The sequence below is a fragment of the Gavia stellata genome, chromosome 16 (assembly GCF_030936135.1).
Source record: "Gavia stellata isolate bGavSte3 chromosome 16, bGavSte3.hap2, whole genome shotgun sequence".
Lineage (NCBI taxonomy): Eukaryota > Metazoa > Chordata > Aves > Gaviiformes > Gaviidae > Gavia > Gavia stellata.
In genome coordinates this window covers 6,535,238-6,558,702 of record NC_082609.1, presented here as the reverse complement: position 1 = coordinate 6,558,702, position 23,465 = coordinate 6,535,238, and the positions used below count along the sequence as shown (strand labels likewise).

The window sequence follows — 23,465 nt, the reverse complement described above, 5'->3', positions numbered from 1 at the left end:
ACAGGCTCTAAGTTGGAGCGTAGTGATGGCACTGAGGTGTGTGCTGGAGTGGTGGTGGCATCGAAATACATTTTTTGGCCCCGATTCAGGATAGCACACACCGTAGGTAGTGACTGAACTGAAACAAAGTGTAAATAAAGGGCAGAGGATGAACATAAGGAACTAAACCATAGCTGCTATTTTTGCTGGCTGCTTTGACCGCCCGTGCCCATTATGCCCCCTCCCTGGAAGTGTTCAAGGCCAGGTCGGATGAGGCTTTGAGCAACCTGGTCTAGTGGGAAGTATCCCTGCCCATGGCAGGGGGGGTGGAACTAGATGATCTTTAAGGTCCCTTCCAACCCAAACCATTCTATGATTATGATGACTCTGGGGCTTGCCCCGTCAGTGCCAGTGCCACCCATTTCGATTGCTTTGAGCTGGGAAACCCACGTGCCGCCTCTTTCCTTCCCTGGTCCCTGCCCTGCCTGCTGCTCTCCCCGCCTAGAGCTATTTTCTCAATAATAATGAGCTTTCTAGTGGTACTAAAGACTCTACTTTCCATGTTACTTTCTGTCTTGATGGTAACCACAAATTATAACATAATATAATAAACAAACTTGAAAAAGTCTCTTTAAAAACTTTTTTGCTTTAAAAACCTTTTTTCTTAAAAAAAAAGTTTGAAGAAACTTATAAAAAAGAAACTTGGGGTGTATTTTTATAAGCAGCAGGTAGAAAATATCTGTTTTGACTCAGTATCCAGGTGGTTTGGGACACAGTGGAGATGTAAATGTCACATCATGTTTACTGAATAAAGCATCCATGTTTGCTGTGTGGTGATGGCACTGCTGAAATGCTCTTTCTTTCCATGGGGATGAATCAACCCCCAGCGAGGTAGTTGCAACCGTTGGAGCCTTCTGGGAGGTCAACCCTGCCAGATACTGTCCCTCCCTGAAATCTGGCCGTGACGGTGTTTGATTTGTTGCTTGGCATGTCTCGGTGCTCAATTCCTTAATGCAACCCGAGTTCTCTGTGGCTGCATATGTCCTACGCTGCCAAAATATTTATGATTTTAAAAGACGAGTCTAAGGCTGGGAGCAGTGGTCCACTGGCTCATGGAAAGGGAGACGATGTATCTCTCATCTTGCTCATCTTACAGGAGCACAGTTAGTGTTGCTTTAGATTTGAAAGACAAGACCTGCTCAATCTTCATCTTGCCTGGCAAGGGCAGTGACTTTGGGGGGGGTATTTTGGATGCTGAACTGTCCTCTCTTTTTCTTTCTGCTACTGAAGAGAATATTTTTAGTGTCACGACTTACCTGTAGCTCCACGTGCCCCAGCAGAGTCGCTTCCCAGTGGCTTTTTGGGGGATGCTTCGGGGTTTTGTTTATGGTGAGTCTCTAAAGCTGGTGTCTTCCTTCTACAGCCAAATAAGCAAAAGGCAACATTTTGCTTTTAATGGTATAAAATGTTTATTGTGGAGTTACTGCCGATCCCTGTGTACCTGTGTGCGAAGCGCCTGATACCTGTGTGCTACACAAGCCATCAGATTTCCGTGTAAAGCAGGATGATCCTTTTTTGCATCTCAGGAGCTGAATTTAATTCACTGATACAGCATGGTAACTCCTTATATCTGTTTTAATGGTGCAGTGAAATTCTGTTAGCAAAATACCTAATGAATGTTGTGATTCAATCAGGGCAATCTAGAGTGTAATGTGTGGAGCGGTGCCAGCATTATATAAATCATTAAACATCAAAACATTAAAAAAAAAAAACCCTAAAAAATCATAATCTAACTCCAAGAACTCCTGTAAATGGCTGGGGATGAAGGTAGGCATGGGCAGCGCCGGTGCCTGGCTGGGACGGGGACGGTGGCGAGCTGGGGTGCGATGGCTCGCTGGCTTGGCTCCCCGTGCTTCCCCAGTTGCATTTTTGGATAACATAGATGCTGTAGCACGGGGAGGGGGTTGTTTGTGTGCTCTGGAGTCCCCCCAGGCCCTTGCAAGTCCTAGAGGGGGAACGGTTATTAATTAAAGGGGTGCTTTAGATAAAACGAAGGAGCATAGTCATTGCAGAGTTTTCTGTAGGCAGTTTAGTTTTCTGCTCCAACTCCATTTGCGTTGTGAACTGGGGACTACACTTTATTTCGACTGTTTTGGCCCTGGGAACTCTTGCAGCAGATGGGTCAAAAGGTGCAGTTGTGCTCTTGAAGCCAAGATTTTGTAAAGATAAATGGTTTAGAGGTTTGGGGGTTGTTTTTAGTTTTTAAACAAAGTCTCTTGAAAGTCTTCCTAATGAGAAGCAAATCCAGCTAGCAAAGACTTTTCATTTGCTTTTGAAAAGATTGAATTGGAGGGAAATGTCTGGCTTTGGCCATGGGTCCACTCTGCTGGGAGAGGTTATCTGCGGCGAACAAAACCAAAAGTAATTGGTCCTGAAATACGGACATGTTTAAAATGCACCACAGGTTCCCTGGGAGGTTGGAGTGCGATTGGAGAGACTAATGCAGAATACAGAATTATAACATTCCTGACTGTGTATGTATATATGTACACACACACATATATATGGATGACCATGTGAGATTTCAAGGTGGGGGTTTTATTGGCACTGGTCTGATTTTGTGCCCGTCTGCTGGTTTAGGATCAGATTAGGTATTTTGCTTTCACTCAAAAAGTGAAAATGGATAAGCAGAGTGGATACAGATCTCCCAGCCCTCAGCTCTGCTAGCAAACATGGTTTGCACTTAATAGGCACTTAAATAAGAATGAAGCCACAGAATTCTCCATCGCAGAGAAATACTCTTTATTAAACGGATGCTGTCTTGGATGGATGAAAACCTTTGGGAAGGCTGCAGAGATCAGCTCTGCAGAGCCCACCTAAGGCGCTTGGGGTCAGCCCGTGAGCCCCACCAGCGTGTGCCCATCCGCTGTGCAGCACCGCATCCCGGCTGCCGGGAGGGGAGCCCCTTCAAGCCATCCCTGCCGGCTGCTTCACCAGCGGTTCCCGATGGTGCTCAGCAAACCCAGCGCAGGGATCTCAGCTGGAGGCCCCCAGCTAAAAAAATGAAGCCTGGCAGCTGCGGCCGGGCGCAGCCGGGGCGAGAGAAGGGAGCCGGGAGGGAGCTGTTGGTCGGCGAGCGATGCTCAGCCGGACGCTTACTACGGCCGCTGTCCCTCCGCCGCAGGCTGCTCCCCGCTCCAGGGATACAGGACCCCCAGATCTGCTCCAGGGAGCGCCGGGATGGGCAGATGGCGGCCGGCGCTCAGCTGTGCCCAGCGCTGCCTTCTCTGGCCTGCGGAGAGCCGGCTTGTATGAAGCTGCTCGATGCACGCTTGGAGCCTTACAGCCAGCCAACTTCTGAAGACAGCTTGCGACAGAGCGTTGAGTGCAAATATTAGGCATGGCAAGGTGGGAAATGGGTTATTTGCAGGGCACTGGGCATGCACAACCTGTGCTGCAAGTACTGCAAGTTTGAGAGGGTTTTGGTCTCCCAGGTCTGTTCTGCGGACCGTCACCTAACGCCGAATTTCTTTCTTTATTAAACCAGTGTATTTTAAGCCCGAAGCAATGTGTTATCTCTCAAGAAAAAGTAAGCTGAGTCTTTTTTTAAATACAGTTTTAGCTAGGAGTTTTTGTCCTGCAGTGCTTGAGTCTGGAGACATTTTAAGAGCTCTGCTATCTTGTGCTGGGAGGGAATACAATAAATATGTAGATAGGGAGTGCTGCTGCTTTGAAAGGTAAGTAAAGGGTCTGTGCTGAACTGACACTAGCTGAAAAATTTGTTCAGCCTCATTACCAGCAAATCACTTCTATGTCCAACCTTGCTTGTAGAGATGGGAGCCAATTAGCCAATTCCCCCCCATCCTCTGCTGCCTTTCGTGGCTTTTCAGAGTCCTCCCTGGCTGAGCGGCTGAGGGGTTTTGCGAGGTGGCAGATCTGCATCCATGTGTCACTGCAGACCGACGAGTGCAAAATGGCATTACTGGAAATTCATGGGAAACTACGCCTGTCTTGGGCTTTGTCTCGGACTGTTCAAGCTGTCACCGGAACCGGTCACGATCGATCAGCTTTTAAATTTCATGAAATTTTAATTAAAGAATGGAAAGCCTACAAAGACATCATAGGACAAGAGCACTGGAAACAAATACAATTTCACTTCCAACCATTAGCCAGAAAAGCAGCAAATGGTTGACTGCACATCACCATTGCAGTGTAATGGAAAGTACAGCTCTTGGCTTCGGTGGGCAGGTCATTAGTGACAGAATAATCAGTGACATTTCCCTTCTAAATCTGACACAAAGTGCAGTGCTCTGGAAAAAGCCATTAAGTGCAAAGCCTTGCCTTTACTCTGCTCCAGGTATTGCAGAACAAGATCTAATGGCAGCCTTTAGCTGTGATTTGGCTTTGATAGCATCCGCGGGATAGTAACCTCCCGGTATGCCGAGAGCCAAATGCTTCCAGCCTTGCACAAGCATGGTTCCTGCCATCGTTTTGTGCAAAAATGGGGAGCGAGACTTGCTCCTTGCTGGCGTTCACAGATGCCACCGGTAAAAGATACAAGTAGGAAACTGTATAATCCAGAGCACTGGGAAGCCAAAAGGTATATTCTTATGTCTGAGAAGGTACCAGGAGATAAAGGTCTAGCTCATCGTGTGGAGTCAGTTTAAAGCCTGACATCCTCCTGTGAATTCCCCTGGCAGCTCCCGAAGCTGGGTGTTAACCTGTGTTTCTGCTAATTTTTAAATGTTTTCTTGATGGGAGAGGAAAGCGAGCGGCACTGCACAGGAAAAAGGAAGGACTGGTCTTGTTTATGTCTGTCCCTCGACTTTCTCTGAATAAAGTGTTGTCAGATGGACGGAGTAATCAAATGGGCGTAACTTCCTCTGCTCCCTCCCCGTGTGCCAGTGGCTTTGAAAATAATGCTGAAAGGTTAATAGGAGCCAGACTGCCTGGGGGGGGGGGGTGTCCCTTGTGTTGAAGCAGTGAGTCTTTAAGAAGGTTTTGGGGTGGGGGAAGAGACCCCATGGGGGAGACTTTTCCTAGGCAAAAGCATTACCTGGAGCTGGACTGGGAAGCACTGTTGTCTTGGAAACTCTCTGCTTTGGAGCTGGGTATGTCTGATCTTCAGAATTCCTATTTCTTTATGGATCCCAAAATAGAAGTTGTCGATGCAGTCAGTGTATCTTTATATTTAGCCCCGTGTTGGGAAGTTCCAGTGCAGTATTTTTGGTCATTAGCTCTCCTGGTCGTGTTTGGGCTAAGGGTCTACTATTCAGTGGATAAATTTGTTTTGGGTGTAGTCCTGTGAGTTATAGCCTTACTGAAAACACATGAGTGACCACAGATAAAAGTGCATTTTTAATGAGTAGTTTCGTTAATAATGGGGTAAAAAACGGCCCAGGAAGGTTCATTAATGGCTAACCGATTCCACTCCCAGCTATAGTATAGTTAGTTCCGGCTGAAGGCTCTTGATAGTTTTATGGCTTAACAAGGACATGGTGATAAGGTGTTGTTTCAAAATAAAATGCTTTATTACCCTATCAAAAGTTTCTTTTTTATATGTTACATTTATGATACATCCTTAAGGTGCGTATCCAAACACTTGGATTTATATAAGCGTCCAAGCAGCTATTGCCATGTGATATTCTTTATCCTGCCATGTTTTGAAGAGGTTAGATTCCCAAAATGCCTACTGGCCATGCGAATTTGGGTCTCTCTTCTGAAGCTGGAGGAGGTGCTGTCCCTGCCCTCATCTCATTGCAGAGCAGCATCCCCCTTGCCAGGATCTCGCTTGCCATCACTCGGGGTCATCTGGGAGATGCCCCGTGCCATCTGGAGAAGGGCTTCGAGATGCTGCCTGGGGGGTCTCCCGAATTACCCCCTTGAACACACTTTGACGTGTGCTCTTAAAACTCTTTCCTTTGTGTGCCATAAGGAAACCAAAGCAAGGAGCAAGCAATTGAAAATATTGATATTCCTTGGCTTTGTCATGGCTTTAACAGGACACCACCACCAGTGCTTCCAGTTCTTTTACACTTGACTCCAGTTCTCTATTGCTCACTCCAGCGGTCGCCGTCTCACGCACCTAAACCTCTGGAGCTACAGAGAGGTGCAGAATATTGCTCGTAAAATTAATGCCAGCAGCTGACTTCCCTTTTCCGAGTATATAGTGAAGAAGAACTACCATGCAACTTATTTTTTGCTGCGTGCCTTGGTCACAGAGAACCACGTCATATTTCTATATGATCCGGAAACCCAAGTTAAAGAGAAAAATAGGAGTAGCTTTTTAATTGTAGTTCTGCAACTTAAACTGCCCTCTCTCCAACCCTCTCACCGATGGGCACGTGCTGGACCACAGCTCCCTAAATCCATGTTTTAAGGATTGTGAAGGTAGGGGAGGTGTGAGTGATGGGCATTGCTTTTGCGACTTGAAACCCTTCAGGGCACGGAGGAGAAAGCTTCTCTCTCTTTTCCATCCGCAGGTGACGTTGTGGACATCTACCAGCGGGAGTTTCTCGCCCTCCGGGACCGACTGCACGCAGCTGAGCAGGAGAGCCTGAAGCGCTCGAAGGAGCTCAACCTGGTCCTGGAGGAGATCAAGAGAGCCATCTCGGAGAAGCAGGCCCTGCGGGATATAAACCGGACCTGGAGCAGCTTATCTGGTGAATAAACAGAGAAGTTGAGGATCTTGGGCTGTTTTGAAGCTGTTGCTAATGAGGAGGTAGAGAGGTGTGCGTGCGTGTGCGTGTGTGCAGGGCTGCAGGCAGGACGTGCTCTTCTCTCCCCCGGCGCGAGCACATTGTGGAGTTCAGAGGGACTTGGGAACTCTTAAACTCCTCTTTAATTAGAGGTGCATATGCATCATTAAACACTGAGATTTGCCTCTGCTGAGGATGTTTGCCAATTTGCTTGCTTACAAGCTTTTTTTTTCCTTGCAAGTCATACATGCCGTTTCCTATGACTGTATTGAATCCATATGGAAAATGGGTATCCGAAGAGAGGGGGGAGGAAGGATTTAGGCTGGCTGAGCACCCCTCGCCAATTTGTTTGTTCTTTTTATTTTTTAAGTTGCTCAGTTGAAGAAAATTGGATCTCTACAGAAAGATCCGATTTGACCTTCATTTTATCTTCATTCTTCCCCTTCCTTCCCAAATATTTTGGGACTTCTTTAAGGCCCTCATGGCTCCTGCTGAACTTTAATTGGGTTTGTGGTAGCATGTTAAAGGTTGGCCTGATTCTTTATAACCCAGCAGTAGTCTCGGGTGGCCAGGCTGCTCTAAAAAGGCTGTTAGCCTTGCAGTCGCTTCCTACCTACCATTCCTTGCAATTGATTCCCTTTTCCTTTTTAAGACGAAACCAAGTTAAAACTGTGGAATATCACCAACAAGAATGTGCTGCACCTTCCCACCATCTTCCATCATTTGCCACATTTGCTGTCAAAGGAGAACAGTCTGCAGCCAGCCGTGCATGTGGGACAGGGGCGCACTGGAGGTAAATAGGAATTAGTGCTGCTTCTGGTGCTCTTCCTCACCTTAGTGCCTGTCCCTCCCCTTTCCTCCGGGCCTGGCTGTGGTATGGAGATGAGCGGGACTGGAGGAACGGCTGCATGCATCATGCAAGCTTCCTTGGTATCGTGGCACATGGGGTGGGTAAGCCATGTCACATCTGCAAGTCTACGGGAGAGTGCTGTCTCTGCTCTTTGACTGGGACTAAAATGTTCTCGATGCTTCTGCCAGATGTTTTTTGCTGCTTTCCATCTCCAGAGTGCTCTAGACTTTGCCTGGAAGGTGATCAGATGAAAGCATAGTTTGCAGGGTGCTCCATGGAGACTCTAACCAGTCTTAGGAGACAAATCCCATCTGGAGTAGGACTTAGGGTACTAGATGATTCCCCTCTGCTCCCAAATCCCAACCCAAAGCCAAAGACCCGACTTACCCCTCCTAAACTGAGGTGCTTCTGGCCATGGGAGGGATTTGGAGAACAAGGGTCGTCTTGAAGTTGCCATTCAGAGGCTGAAAAGGCCCTTAGGAGGGGGAGAGCTTTCAGGTGTTTCCTTCAGTCTTTGGGGGAGAAAAGGAAGAGTCTCTCTGACTGCCATGGGTGCCCTGCCAGCCTGCTGCACCGGGGTGCTGCTGGTCGGTTCTGTGCTGGGGGACAGGAGTATGGGAACCCTACATAGCCCAGGAACCTGCCAACTTGCTGGTTTTTAATGACGGAGCGTGGCACCGAGCAGGTGAACCATGAGGCGGTCATGGAAGCGGAGCAAAGTGTCTCGTCCCAGCACACCCCCCCCCTTCTAAAATCTCTCCTTGGCCCTGGGCAGTGTCCGTTGTGATGGGAATCCCCAGCGTGAAGCGGGAGGTGCATTCCTACCTTACCGACACCCTCAACTCCCTCATCTCAGAGCTCACTCAGCAGGAGAAGGAGGACTCCGTCATCGTCGTCCTCATTGCCGAGGTAAGACAGAGCTTTGTCTGTTTATCTCGCTTCCCTGTTTATTCTGTTTCCCTGGCCCCCATCCCATCCCATCCCACTGTCTGCCAGACCCGGTGCCAAACAGGACGGCTGCCCACCTGGAGGCCAGCTCTGCCGCTTGCCAGGGCAGATAAGCCCAGCCTTGGGCTGCCATCTGACCAGGACCGTTAGGTGCCCCCTGCCCAAAACGAAACACCGATTAGGCCAGAGAGGGTCAGGATGCGAGCAGGCAAACATTAGCAGCTGCCAGCGTAGCACGTGCATTTATCTTTCCGGTCTAAATTGTGATGGCTCCTGCAGGGTGCCTGAGAGGTTGTTCCCAAAATCTGCTGGAGCAGCCCCGTGGCCACATCTGGGGAAGCTCTCAGACCCGCTCCTGAAGCAGCTTCGTTTCTCCGCATACCTGTAAGACAGCACTAACCCCCTCTTCAAACCCAAGAGCCCCCTGATTTGGGGCTGAGACTAATATGATGCCTCTTTGTATGGTGTCTGGAGCCCAGAGTCAGTTGCTGAATCCAGGGGCTAAAAAGCCTCGGTACATTAATCCGCAAGAGCTGCTTTTATCTATGGGTTTAGATGGTTATTTTTCTCCGTGGCTTTCCCCTCAGGATTATTTTCTTGAGCTTGAAGTGCATTTGTCTTAATTTCCAGAAATCCGGTGAGAAAGATAAACCTCAGTGGCATGTTACAGGGAGCGGAACAAAGATAAATGTCTTGGTTTGCTGCCTGTTTACTCATAATCTGACATTTTGAGTAGCATTTGGCTTTTGGGTCTCTGGCTGGTGTTTCGTACAAGGAGAAGGTGTGCACAGATGGGTGCAGCCCAAAGTGCCTGGGACAAGGTTTGGTCCTGGCCATCTTCTCCCTTTGAGCCAGGACAGGTTTGGTGGCTGTTTTCACAGCGGGTGAGTTAAAGCATGAGAGGTTTTAAGCAACTTGACCAAAACCATCTTCTATTTAGGACTGCAGCAATATATTTTTTTTAGTTGACTTGAAAATAGGGTGCACGCTGTGAAGGCAGCACCTGACTTTCCATGTGTACCTGTGACGAGGGAAGTGAACAACAAAGAAATTAGTTCCGATACCGTGAAGTACAGGCGCACACGTGCCATAGCCCAGTAACAGCAACGGTAGTTGTTGCAGATCACCACTACCATCACTGACCTCTTGCCAAGCTTGCTCTTGTAGCTACACAGGGTCCTCCTCCCGTGCAAGTACCACCCACCACTGTGCCTGCTCTGCCTCTTCCCAAAGTGTTTCCCAGTGTGCCTGCACTTGGCATTGCTTGTTAGGACTCTTCAGGCACGGGATAAAGAGCAAATAGCGGAGTGGTGGTATGAACCTGGAGCGGACGCTGGGTAATTTGGAGACTCAGGACAACAAGTGGAGCAACTGAATGTCCTTTTTGTGATGGAGACTTCTCATTTCTGAGTGCCACCGCTAACCACTGCGGATGTCATCCATGGTGGCCGGACTGCCTGGGAGAGCCGGGGGCTCCGTGGCTGGTGGAGGGGAGCCCCGGGGCGAGCTGGCTGGTGCGGCTGTCACCAACCTGCCGTTTCGGTGGTGACCGGCCACTTGGAGCCGAGCTGCATGTTTGCTTCCAAAGCCAGGAGCATCTTTCCTGCCTTTGTTTTTCCCATTGCTGTTTTCTTGGCAGCAACGGGGTAAGAAATCAGTCCAGCACCAGGAGCCTGAGCCCTGTTTGGGAAAGGGACCTTTTTCCTCTCAAGAAAACACTCCCTTATCACCGGTCCGGCGTGGAAGCGCTGGCCTCAGCTTGTGACACACATCCCCGGCGTCTCACTTCTCGCCTCCGCCCAACACCGGGCACAGCAGCAGCCAGTCCCAGCTTCTGCAGGGCTGTGTCTGCAGATCTGCCCGGGACACGTGGTCCCGTGGTCCGTACAACCTCCCAAAACAATGCCACCACCAGGAAGCAGGCACAGTTTTTGCTCCTGGGTCTCCTGCCCTTTGTGCTTGGATTTTGTTTTCCCAGTGGCTGTGCAGATGGTTTCTGTCCGGTGCCTGTCCCCATGTTTGCACTTATCTCGCCTGCAGATAGCGGCGTGCGGCAATGCTGACCTCTGCCTCCCAACTGTTACAGGTTGCCAGGTTGATTGCAGGAACAAACTGTTGTTTTCAGAAGAAAAGCCTCAAAATGAACCTGAAATGAAAAATGCATGCTTGTAAATAAACCTCTCTTTTTCACAAAAGGGGTGGAAATCCTTTTCTGCCAAGAGTATTTGCTTGGATGAAAGGCAGTGTGCATAGAGAAAAAAAATAAATAGCTCACTTTGTGCAAAGGCTTGGTGCTGGCAGGGGCCGAAGTGGCAGGAGAGCACGTGGGGAAGACGTGCAGCCCTTTGGGGTGGTTTCTGGTGCGTGATGCCTTTGGGTAACACTGGCCAGAAAGGAGGGCTCCTAGGAGACCATCAGCACAGGGAGAGCGGTTAAACTGGATGAAAGGAGACATGAAGGAGGTGCTGACAGTACCCCCGGGGTGTGTTGAAGGTGATTTCTGAGCCATGGGGGGCCCAGGCTGAGGCTGGAGGATCTAACACTGCTTATCTTTTGTTTTCAGACGGATCCGCAGTACACAGCCGGAGTGGCAGAAAATATCAAAAACTTGTAAGCACTTCCAAATGACTACAGCGGTACGGGCTGTGCCTGTAGCGAGGCCAGGGAACGGCTTCATTAAGGAGAACACGCTTTTCTGCTTCCCTTTTGTATCTTTTTGTTGTTTGGGTTTTTTTAATGTTCTTAAACTCTGGGCTGTCTTTGCTATTGCTGCTTCCACTTTCTGCTCGTTCTAAAATGCATCCCATATGTAGCTTCCATTAGGCTGCTTTGTGCTTGCAGTATTTAACACACGCGGTCATGCCATTTCATTTTGCTCTTTCTGTCCTGTGGCGTTGTGAGAAAATGGGATTATTTAAATTTCCAGTGATCCTGGCAATTGTTTCTGTGTCTAGTGCAGCCCTCTACCTGCTCTGCGGAGTCAGAGCAACTGGGCAGTGCGGTAAGCACACCCAAATGCTCCTGCCTTATTTTGCTTTAAAATCCGTGATCCATTTTTCTTCCCGCTCCAGCCTGTTTGTTTTTCCCCTTGTTCTAGGCGCTAGTTACATTTGTCTCGCAGGCTAACTGCTATTTATGTCCTGGAGTTTTAGTGGCTTTTGCAGCTTCGTCTGTGGCTGTTTAGGCAGAAGCCGGTGACGGATTATTAACCGTGAGCCGGGCCAGGCGTTAACAGCATCAGAGCTCAGAGGCAAAAGAAAAAGGTGGCGAGAGAAGAGGCTGTGACTCCCGTCCACCTCCTGCGATTGCATGTTTCCAAAGGATCGCAGTCACCATAAGAAGGAGATGCAAAAGGGCAGCGCATCCTCCCGGCGCCCCGCGTCCCCGAGCCAATGATGGGAGAGGGGCTGGGATGTGTGCGGGGAGGGTTGTGTTCCCGGGCACTTGCAGAAGAGCTGAAACAGAGCCCTCCATCTTGCTGAGCAGGAGCTGGCAGAGCTCCCCTCCTTCTGCCTGCTGGCAGGAGGACGCACTTATCGGGGGATAATGGACTGATTGTCCGATGGCTCCTGATGAAATTACTGGGCGCTGCTGCAGAGGGTGCTTCTGCATAGAAGGCCTGAAACTTTAATTGACTTAATTATTTGATTTCTCGCTGTCCCCCTCTCCAGTGCCTCCTGCCCTTCCCTGATTCACTGAAATTATTTTTCCTCCAAATTGAATTGAGGTGGTGTGGGGCCAGGGCAGGCTGAGCTCATATCGCGGGAGGGAGAAAGCTGTTGCTGCTTTGGTACAGGTTTTGTCAGCTCAATGAGAAGCTTCTGTTTCACTGCTGCCTGAGGAAGGGAAGATTTGAAAATGTTAGCTGAAAATCTTGCCAGTCCCAAGGAGGGAACAAGGAAGGGAAAAATAAGTGAGAAGTTTTTGGCAATCTTGCTGCTTTGTCTCCCTCTGCCCCATCTCCCGTCCTCCAGAGTCTGCACAAACAAAGGAAATCAGCCTTGCACCAAATGTTCTCAAAAAGGCAGTATAAAAATAACTGGTTTTCCTGCTTATCTCTCACAGTTACAGTAATCTCTCTGGGTATTGCTTGCAAGGCTGTTGTACGTACCAATTTTTCAGATGGGTGACATTTTTTTCTGTTTCAGTTTGACTCTTTAAAGGGTTCTTAACCGCACTGTAGGGAAAAGGGACGCTGATTTATCAGCATAAGGGAACTAGGTAGTATTCCTGCTGGCTGTTCTAACTACAGCGCAGCAGTGTTTTAAGTAACTTATCAGAAATGCATAACATAAACTCTGCAAAATGGCTTTTAATTACTGATGCATTTAGAAAATCTCTAAATGCCAGTAATGCCAGCAAGTCCTTTCTTTGGTGCGCAGGTCTGCACTTCCATCTAATCCTGTAGAGAGTACACGGTGCTCACGGATGGTCTTTAAAACTCACCCGTGTGTGCGGGAGGGAGGGAGGAGGGATGTTTGGGGGGGAGCACGCAGACATGGGGCTATTAGAGACTGAGGGAGGGAGAGAACAGCTTTAAAACTCCGTGCTGATGTCCTTCGGTGAGGCCTGGAAGCGCACTAGCTGCTGGGGAAGTTTTATCTTGGAGGCTGTGTTTTTTGTTTGGTTCTGCAGCTCAGTGTTTACCCAGCGATTTGGCCTATGAAATGGTGTGTCAGACATGGAGGTGTTTGTTTACTGCTGCTTTTCTCCCTCAGATTCCCAAAGGAAATACACTCAGGTCTCCTGGAGGTAATTTCCCCATCTCCGCATTTCTATCCTGATTTCTCCCATCTGCGGGAATCCTTTGGGGACCCCAAGGAAAGAGTCAGGTAAGAATCAATGAACTTGAAAACAAGCAATCCCTGAATTAAGTAACTGCAGTATCTACCCCGCTGAGTTTTCCAGTAACTCTTAGCTGACCAGTTTGAGAACAGAAGGGAGAGGCTGGATGCCATCCCCTCCTCCAAGAGCTGTGTCACCTTCCTGGCTTAAACCCAGCCTCGGCTGGCTCCCCCGGGCAGCCCGGTACCCCAGGAGAGATCGGCACTCCCATTGTGTTTGTCTCTTGCAGGTGGAGGACAAAGCAGAACCTCGACTACTGCTTTTTAATGATGTATGCCCAGTCCAAAGGCATATATTACGTGCAGGTGGGTTTGGTGCTGGGGACGGAGGGGAGGTGGGTGTACCTGTGAGTTGACTGTGGCTCATACCCAGCTGAGAGAGGGCAAAGAGCATGTCCAGTTGTGTGATGCAGGAGAGCGGGAGCGGGTTTTAACTGGATAGGTTCAAAAGCTGGGTTTCTAAGATGCTTTAGACTTGGAGACCTCCTGCCTAGGGAGGGCAGAAATCCCTGTTTCTTTCACCTGTTAGATTGGGTGAGAAAAATCTGCTTGAAACATCTTCCAAAATAAACTAGGTCTGTGCCAAAGCTTTCCCCCGGTCTACAGCGCGATTGCTCCGCACAGAGAAGCTCTTACTGGAACCTGGATGGGTCATTGGCACTGAGTGTCCTTTCCTCTTGCAGCTGGAGGATGATATTGTGGCCAAACCAAACTATCTCAGCACAATGAAGAACTTTGCCTTGCAGCAGCCCTCCGAGGAGTGGATGATCCTGGAGTTTTCTCAGCTGGGGTTTATCGGTAACGTCTTCCCCCACTCACCCCAGTCCCATCAGGCAGGGGCACAAGTGCCTGACGGTTCTTGCAAGCACTTATGCTCTTGGTCCAACGAGTTGTCCCCACGAGATGGTAAAATACTTGGACTTGATCCCTCCCTATTTTTGCACTGACGCTTGAGTTTGCACAGGGGAGAAAGATCCTCACAGCTGGTACTGCTGATACTCACTTTTAATAAAAATAAATCTGGTCAGTGGCCCAGCTGACAGCCGAACAGCTTAGACGTGACCAGTAGCTTTTAGGCTGGATGGGATCTGGAGTTGCCTAAGAGTGTGCAAAAGGAAGTTTACATCAGCACAGAACTATTTTGGGAACGGCAGTACATGGTTGCAGTAGCAGCTTGATCTGTTATTTTGGATACTGGTTTGACTGGCTTAAAACTTGTAGTTTTCAGAGCAGGAAATGGTCTGTCCTGCAGCTGGCTGAATGTTTTTCATCCTTATTTCTCCCTACTGAATGGAAGAGTTTTAGACCTTTTGATACTGTTGTGACCTGTGAGGCACTGATGCTTTCTAATTCTGCGATGAATATTGAATCCGGAACTGTATTAGCAATGCTGGTACATAAAACAGAGCTGCATGCTATTTCCTTTACGTAGAGAGATGGACACATCCAACCTCCACAGCCCAGTTTCCCAAGTTTTTTCTTCCCAGCTCTGATTCTTGACCATTTCATACCATAGCTGCTCTCTCTTCTCTCTTTCTTTGTGCTGTAGGAAAAATGTTCAAGTCTCTGGATCTGAGCTTGATTGTGGAGTTCATCCTGATGTTCTATAAGGACAAACCCATTGACTGGCTGCTGGATCACATCCTTTGGGTGAAAGTCTGCAACCCTGAGAAAGATGCAGTATGTAAACAACCTCTGTTGAAGGGAAACCTTCTGTTGTGTGTGGGCAAATGTATGCGTGGTCTGTGTCTCCAGAGGATCTTTTCTGTGAGCTCTGGTGCTAACTGACTTTGCACCGAACCGTGCCGTCCCTGTGGAGTGTGCTGCGGGGTGTCGTTGTGGATTGTGTAAGCAAAGACCTGGGAGTTCAGGCTTTTGTCGTCTGCAGCTGCCAGAAAAGGCATTATTTCTGCATCTAAGCACTAACAGGGTATTCCTCCTCCAGTCCTCGAGGAGAGTAGCTGTTCCCCATTCTTCTGCGTTGTTTTTCATTCCGGTGTGCTTCTCTCCCTGAAGCCATTCCCCACTCACTGACTATAACCCCAGAATAACCCTTTGGCTCTGGGCTCGTGTGCCGTACCCGCCTGGAGCACACACGCAGGCTGGCCAGAGAGCTCACCCCAGATGACCCAAGAGCAAGCCTGCCATGCATAGTGTGCCAAAATGAAGCCAGAGCACGCAAAGCTCTTGTCGGGGTATCTAGGAGGGTGCAGAGTGGTGAAATGGGCTCTGTTTTCATGCTGCCATCTCGTTTGCGGAGCCATGTCTGCACGAAGCCTTGCAGACAGCAGCACAGAAGCCCCCGTGCCCTGCAGAGGTTGTGTTTGAACTCCCATCGGCAGCAGCAGCAAGGGGCTAAAGCGAGTGGGAAGGGCAGAGGAGGAGTGTGTGTGATAGCAAATGTAAGATGAGCTCACCACCAGATACTCTTCTGTCTCCTCTCTGAACATACTGTATTTACTCATACACTCATTCGCCCTCCTCCCCCGGCGGAGAATGAACAGCGGAGTCCCTGTGCAGAGCTTGAAGCCAGTCGCTTGGGACAGACCTCATGGCCACAACTACTTTACGGTGGCAAATGCCAGAGCAAGTGGTCACTCTGGGGATAAATACTGTATTTATGTGTTGGGGGAGGGGACAGGGCATCCTCAGGGCTCTGCAGAATTGGGGCAAGGATGTGGTTTAATTTGGCCTGATCCCTGGCAGAGGCCGTGACGTTGGCTCCAGTCCCCCATGTGCGGTAGGACCAGTCTCAGATGATGTCCATCGTTGTCACAACCCGAGTCCTAAAGCCCTGGGTTAAAGGACGAGTTGCGATTAGGTTTTGTGATCCCCCGTGGATGAGTAAAGGCCAGATTTAACACCAAGCGACCAGGAGATTCAATAGAAATCCTTTATTGGTTGCAGAGAAAAGTGATAAAATATCCCTAACTACTTGCATAGTTATATAATTCTCAAACAAGGTGTAAAAGGAAAAAGAAGGAAGAGTAAGAATAGACAAGAGAAAACGAGAAATAGAAAAGAAAGAGAGATGTCACCACCCTAGGTTCCAGCGATGTCTTCTCCTGCGTAATGTCTGGTTCGTGTTTCCTGGATGGTGGGGTGCCGTCGCCCAGTCTGTCCTGACATCTTTCATAGTCTCTTTCTTCCCGGGACCCTCCCTTTAGGTGGCGTCTTGACATGCGGGCGCACTATTTACTTGGAGTACTTGGAATGATCTTGAAATGAGTCTGGGGGTGTGGGGGGTCCTGGTGGTCGATATACCCCTCCTCCGGTTGTGACCGCGATGTCACCTTTTCCTTGCGCATGCGTCTTAAGTCAAAATGGGGGAGTTAAGGTAGGAGACAACACCGCCCTGCCTCCGCAAAGCTCGCCGCTTCCCTTTTTCCCACTGACTTGCAAAAACGGCTTGTTTAAGGCATATCTAATAGGCCACACATCCTGTTTGTTACAGCCACACGTCCTGTTTGTTACAATCATGTCCTCCCGGCAGTTCAGACCATGCGCTCAGGTGTGACAGCAGTCCCCAGGCCTGTCTGGCAGCCCCCAGGGTCCTCACAGCCAGGAGCGAAGCCGGGGTGGCGGGATGCTGGGGTGGAGCTGGGAACGATGCCACTGTCTGTGTCCCCCCTTCAAAATCTACAGCTTGAGCATTGATTAAATGCAGATCCTGCTGCGCGGATTATCTTCTCCTTAGCTCATCTTCGCTCGTCTTCTCCTACCTGGCGGAGCCAAGGTTTTCCCAGGGGAAACTGCAAACCTCTTAAATGTGTTGCCTTTTTAAAAATTAACCTACTTTCCATGTGGATTTCTGTCTCCTTTCCCCCACTGTTTGCATGATTAACTCTGCACAACGCCCTTTCAAACATGACTTTCCCTTGTAAATCCCACTGTGCAGAATCAAACTGGTAGCAGGCAGGATTTGTCTTTTTGATTGAAAGTTTGCTTGACCTGAGCTTTTGGTAAGTGCTTTGCCTGCTCTGGATATATTCTGCTCTTTCTTTTTTAGCTACTTTTAGATTTACCTGGGGTAGAGCTGTGTGAAAGGATGACCTTCTTACCACCAGCTGAGCCATTTCCCCTCCTGGCTCGACTGAGACAATCCTGCTTTCAGCAAATGCTTCTTTCGCAGGATAGGAAAAGGGGAGAAAGAGAAATCAGGAGATGCTGTAGCTCCCTCTGTTCCCCTTCCTCCTCTTCTCCTCATCCAGAGTGAGATCAGACCTAATGGGGTTGTGTCCAGGGTTGCTGGCAATAAGTCTCCCACTAGCATGGCTAGTTTTAATTTTCTAATGTAATGTGAGCTGGATCAGGGGATTAGCTCCTCCACAGTTCACAGGGGTCATGCCTGGAATTTCCCAGCTCCCGGCGTGGCGGCGGTGGCCCGTGTGGGCAGCCCATCAGAGGGGCTCGGTGTGGCTGGCTTTCCCCGCTGCGCCCTGCCTGGTGCCAAGCAGCCGGTGACACAGCGCCCGGCAGCGGGATTTCTGCCGGGGTTGCTCTGGGTGTGAGGTCTCAAGAGCAGATGGTGGTAGGGGTGCGCATGCATTTCTTTTCTTGGAAAAAGCGAAAGTCAGAAAATAAATACCCTCTCCCTCCAGTTTTTAACCCTGTATTAACGCCCCTCACTACAAGAAGGACATTGAGGTGCTGGAGCGTGTCCAGAGAAGGGCGACGGAGCTGGTGAGGGGTCTGGAGCACAAGTCTGATGGGGAGCGGCTGAGGGAGCTGGGGTTGTTCAGTCTGGAGAAGAGGAGGTGAGGGGAGACCTCATTGCTCTCTACAACTGCCTGAAAGGGGGTTGTGGTGAGGTGGGTGTTGGTCTCTTCTCCCAAGTGACAAGTGACAGGACAAGAGGAAATGGCCTCAAGTTGCGCCAGGGGAGGTTTAGGCTGGATATTAGGAAACATTTCTTTACTGAGAGAGTGGTGAGACACTGGAATAAACTGCCCAGGGAGGTGGTGGAGTCACCATCCCTGGAGGTGTTCAAGGAATGTGTGGACATGGCATTGCGGGACATGTTTTAGTGGGCATGGTGGTGTTTGTTGGTTGTTGGTTGGACTTGATGATCTTACAGGTCTTTTCGAACCTTAGTGATTCTGTGATTCTGTGATTTTTGTCCCGCGCCCCCAAACTGAGAGAAATGAACTATTTTTAAAATGTGAGTTCTTGTTTCCATGCTCTTAGTGTTTTTCCCCTTTGTTCTTTATTCCTTCTCCATTGTCTCTCTCCCTCCACCCCAGGGAAAAATCACTGGCTGGATCGGAGTTGCATCTCAAAGTTTATTTACATGGTGGGATGGGTGTGAAACGGTCAAACAGCTCAGACAATGGCATGTGCCGTATATCTGCCTAACAATACCTGCCAACAAACTGAAAACTCTGCCCGTCTGAAAAGAGCCTGCACTTGCTACCTGTTCACTTAGGCTCTGAATCATCCCAGGACTTTCCATACCTTCAGACACCATCTCTCCCGAGCTCTGGGTTGTAGGAAAAAGGCTTCCCTCATAAGCCAAAGAAAAAAGAAACAAAATTCCCTGGCTGTCCCTACGTGACAGCACTCAGAGGAGATGTGCTCAGCGTTTGCCAGGCTATGCTTGGCAAGGAGGGATTTGGCACTTAAACCTGGGCACTCCGGCTGCCCGGCAGAGCCTGGTGGGTGACCGGCTGAAAGTCACGGTCAGGTTCCTCCAGAGAGCGGTTAAAAGCCCTCTTGCCAAATTAAAGCCAAGGTAACACAGAAAGGCATAGAGATGGAGAGACAGGGATGTTTTTCACTCCTCGTGCCCTTGTCTGTTCCTCTTGTGGGGCACAGTTGACCGCAAAGGTTTAAGCATGGGGCACTGTGGGATTGTCTCATTTCAGAAACACTGCGACAGGCAGAAGGCAAACCTGAGGATCCGCTTCAAGCCCTCGCTCTTCCAGCACGTGGGAACCCACTCCTCCTTGGCTGGGAAGATACAGAAGCTGAAGGTGGGTACCGGCTGCCTGTCCAAGCTGCAGGCAGCCTTTCTGCCAGGCCTGGCCTGCAGGTGCCCGGGAGCTGGCAGCTTTTGGGGTAGGGACATTGGTGACAGCAACTGGTGGGATGGCGGCAGCTGGATTTCTGTGCAGTGGTTGTGTTTTATGCCGAATTACAGTGAGCTCATGTAGCTCCTACTTCTCAGAATGGCAGTGACATGTAGCAAGAGTCGCTGCGAGCTTTTAAACCTTGGTACTGGTCCTGGCCACCCATCCTGAGTGCCAAACCATGATCCAGGCAAGTGATTTCAAAGCACCTACTGAAAAACCCTGGAGACATGACTCCTGAATTCGTCTGACTTCCTTCCCACCACCCTCCTTATTTCTGGGATTTGCTGGTAGGCGAACTAGAGCTTAAATTGTTTGTGTGTATTAAAACATTGACAAAATGAGGCTTCCCACAGCTCTTTGTGCAGGACCCGTAGACATGCATCCCTGGGCTGTGCTCAGTCCTGTGTCTGTCCAATCCCCAGGTAAATGGGTGGTGTACTCCAGTTTGTGTCGCAGTGCAGTGCCTGTCAGGCCGTGTAATCCAGTCATTTTATGCTATTGTCAGCCTCCCAGCCACCTTCTCCTCAGGTGTAGGGACTGTTTGCAGAGCCCCTGGGACAGGGACACACGTTCAGGAACGCTTGGACAATGAAAAGCTCTTTGGTGCCAGATCAGAGTGCAGAGCAGTGGTGCTTCTCTGTGCTGCCGCTCCTGAAGTTTTGTCCTCCTGGGATGCAGCCATGCATTGCCCTCCCTGTCTGGTGCCTTCCCCAGATCGCTTCCATCCCTCGTCCTTCTGCGCTGTGCAAATCAAGAGCTTTTAATTTGCAGTGCCCTGTTGCTGGGACCCCTGTTCCTCACAGGTGAGAGCAGCTCATGACCCATTTCTGCCCTTTTGCTTTGCACCCACCAAGGACAAGGACTTCGGCAAGCAGGCCCTGAGGAAAGAGCATGTCAACCCTCCTGCGGAGGTGAGCACCAGCCTGAAAACCTACCAGCACTTCACCTTGGAGAAGGCTTACCTGCGGGAGGACTTCTTCTGGGCCTTCACTCCCACCGCTGGAGACTTCATCAGATTCAGATTCTTCAAACCGCTCCGCATTGAAAGGCCAGTGCCTGGGGGGGGTCGGTGACAGGGAACGCAAGGACAGCCTGGAGCGTGCGGAGACACTTTCCTTTTGCTCTTCTGGCTCATGCTGAATTTTTTGCCCCCCTCCTGCTCCCAGGAGGAGGGAGTGGTGCTCTTCCAGGGGGAGGATAATTTGACTTTTTTTTGGTGGGGCCACTTCTGCCAGAGCCCTTTGCTTTCCTGCACCTGTGAGCAATCTACCATTTGCTAATCTGGCACAGCTGGTCTCCTTCCAAACTATGTGCCCATGGGCTTTTTGGGAAGGTGCCTGTTAGGTTGAGCTGTTTGATGGTTCAGCTGAGGTGAAAGCCATCATGTCTCCCCTTGCTCAGTGTGGGTTTCCATGGCTTTGGTTTCTGTCACAGGTTCTTCTTCCGCAGCGGGAACATTGAGCACCCAGAAGACAAACTCTTCAATACGACTGTGGAGGTTTTGCCGTTTGACGTAAGTGTTTTATTGAGAATTGAGATGGGGGTGGAGTGGGAAGCAAAAGAGGTTTGCGAGAAGGGAACTGCTTAAAGAGATCAGGAAAATCTTTACAAGGCTCAAGTGCCTTGGAGAGGTGCTGGCTGGGAGCCGGGGGATCACGCCTGGTGTGGTACTGCCTCGGCAGTGGGGATGCTGGGCTGAGCAGTCGCTATGGGAGCCATCCGTGCCTGCAGAGGGGATGCCCAGATGGATGGGATGGCTGCAGAGGAGGGGATGGAGCCAGGATGGTGCCGTGGAAGCAGCAGCATGAGGGCAGCCAATGTCCTCTTGTTTTGAGACATGAGGCTTGGGGTGCCAGGCGGGGGGACGAGATGCCAAGGGCTGCTGGCGTGGGCAGCTCCGGGGTTGCTGCTGTTGCGTGGGGCTTTTGGGTGGCTCTTGCCACTGGCCTTGTGTAGAGCTCCTCTCCTTCCCGCAGAGCCTGCAGTCAGATAAGGAAGCCTTGCAGGAGGGAAGAGGCGCAGCCGTCAAATACCGCAGGACGCTGGATGGCTACATCCAGATAGGTACAGCACTGGGTGTGGGGTGGTGAACTGCCCGCTGGGTTTGATAACACGGCCCATATCCTCACCTTCAAGTGAATTGAGACCCTGAGTGCTGTTTGCTTGGTAAAGAGTAATTTCTGCTTGCCAGGAGCCAGGCTGGAACAGGATTTAATTGTTGCTGTCTCCTCTCCTCCACTGCCCTCCCTTCCCTCTTAGATTAGGTGTCCTCTTCAGATAGTTTTCAGTTCTACGTTTTCTGCCTGCCTCTGGTCAGAGCTGGGACCAAATTATTCAGATTATCCATTTGCCTAACCTGGTCTTAAAAACCTCCACTGTGGGCGATTTTGCACTCTCCCTCCACAGCCTTTCTTGGTACACACACCACTTGCAGCTTGGACTTTGTCTCTTGCCACCTGAGCTTGTTTTAGTGCTTGTCCTGCCCTTGGACAAGAAGAAGTGCTTGCAGCCTATGGGGACCCGCTGGTGCGTGGTAAAGCCCTGCTAAGACTTCTTTTTTTTTAAAATAGACAAATAAAAGAAAAATTCCCTGGCACTCAGAGCTTTTTGCCATTTTAGCATTCCTCTGCATGCTGTCTGGTTTCTCCCAGTTGCATTTTCCCAAGAAAATCACACCTAAAAATGGGTCGTAGCAACAGGCTGAGACCTTGCGAGCACTATGGATGGAGGACTTGCCTCCACGGCGCGGATCCTGAGCCGGCATTTGTCTCTTAGAGGACAGTGCTGCCGTCAGGCCACTCTGCCGCCCTTTCACACAGCAGTGATGTGTAGCCAAATATTCCCCATTTGGTTTTAGCCGATTTTTTGTTCCCCTAAGTGTAGCATTTTGCACTATATTGACGTCCACGCCGCTGGTTTTCAGCCCGTCTCTCTCGTGGCGGGGAGCTGCGGGTGGGGGGCTGCCATGGCTGCTCGTGGTTCTGGCTGCCGGGGGACCGTCCCCGCGTCACCCATGCGCTCTCCCCGCCAGGCTCCTTCTCCAAGGGCGTCGCGGAGGGCGAGGTGGACCCGTCCTTTGGGCCGCTGGAGGCCATCAGGCTGTCCATCCAGACCGACTCCCCGGTGTGGATCATCCTGAGCGAGGTAAGCCGGGCTTTGTCCGCAGAGGGACAGCCCTCGGCCCGGGGCTCCCTGTGCCCCCCTCGGCTTCTCTCTGATCCCGGCACTCTCTCCTTTCAGATTTTTATCAAAAAAGCAGAGTGACGCGGGCGTGCGGAAGGGTGGACACAGGCGTGACTCCCCGGTCCTGCTCCCTCCCCTCCCGCTCCCTCCTCCCCGCGGCGCCTCGCCCGGGCACAAGGACAGCCATGCCGCCGAGGCGCAGGCCCGGCTCCTGGGAGGCGGCACTCGCCGACAGGCCTCGGCAAACCGCAGCCAGCGCTGCGGGGCCGGGACATCGTCTTCTGCGGAAGAAGAGCAAAAAGCAAAAGCCAGCGCCCCGCGCAGAGGGCTGGCTTCGCTCCCCTCCGCACGGCCCGGGCGCTCCCTCGGCCCCTCGTGGGTGCATGGCCGCACCGACACGGGACGGTTTGGGGTCGGGGTGAGCTTTAGCAAGCGTGGGGACTAAAAGCACCTTCAGCCCAGGACAGGGCAATCACTGGCTGTATTTGGGGACAGAGCAGGGGCTTGGTCACGCTGAGTCCCGCCGGCTGACCCCGCAGGCGTGTCGGGATGGAGACCGCCAGGGACCGAGGTCTGCCTTGCCTTCGCCCAGGCCATGGTCCTGGCCACAGCTGAGGATTAAGCGAGGGTGAAGACTGACCTTCCTTTGTCGGAGGAGGAATGTATCCGAAGGGGTTGGAGCTATGAGTATGGCAGGGAAAACAAAAAAAAATAAAACATGCCACACTGTGCCTGCCAGCATTGAACACAGCCCCTTAACTCACGGTGAAGTCTCCAGTGTCTTCATGCCTTGAGATGGAGTGCAGAAACCATCTTTTTAAATAACTATTTCAGTTATTGATTGGTGTGAATTTTTTTGGGGGGGAAAAAAAAAGCAGAAGTAGCCCAGTTC

General features: G+C 50.5%; 1 protein-coding gene across 1 annotated transcript in view; it reads left to right on the top strand.

Moving 5' to 3' along the window:
* Positions 1-22,689, top strand: part of MGAT4B (alpha-1,3-mannosyl-glycoprotein 4-beta-N-acetylglucosaminyltransferase B) — a 52,896-nt gene extending 30,207 nt beyond the window's left edge. Inside the window, exons 2-15 of the mRNA XM_059825161.1 lie at positions 6,462-6,641; positions 7,330-7,470; positions 8,303-8,436; positions 11,039-11,085; positions 13,194-13,307; positions 13,550-13,625; positions 14,003-14,117; positions 14,869-14,999; positions 19,184-19,291; positions 20,245-20,438; positions 20,825-20,903; positions 21,367-21,454; positions 22,422-22,534; positions 22,631-22,689. Coding sequence (XP_059681144.1) covers positions 6,462-6,641; positions 7,330-7,470; positions 8,303-8,436; positions 11,039-11,085; positions 13,194-13,307; positions 13,550-13,625; positions 14,003-14,117; positions 14,869-14,999; positions 19,184-19,291; positions 20,245-20,438; positions 20,825-20,903; positions 21,367-21,454; positions 22,422-22,534; positions 22,631-22,654 — 1,544 coding nt within the window. The 3' untranslated portion in view covers positions 22,655-22,689. The remainder of the gene's footprint in view (positions 1-6,461; positions 6,642-7,329; positions 7,471-8,302; positions 8,437-11,038; positions 11,086-13,193; positions 13,308-13,549; positions 13,626-14,002; positions 14,118-14,868; positions 15,000-19,183; positions 19,292-20,244; positions 20,439-20,824; positions 20,904-21,366; positions 21,455-22,421; positions 22,535-22,630) is intronic.
* The last annotated feature ends 776 nt before the right edge of the window (positions 22,690-23,465 follow it).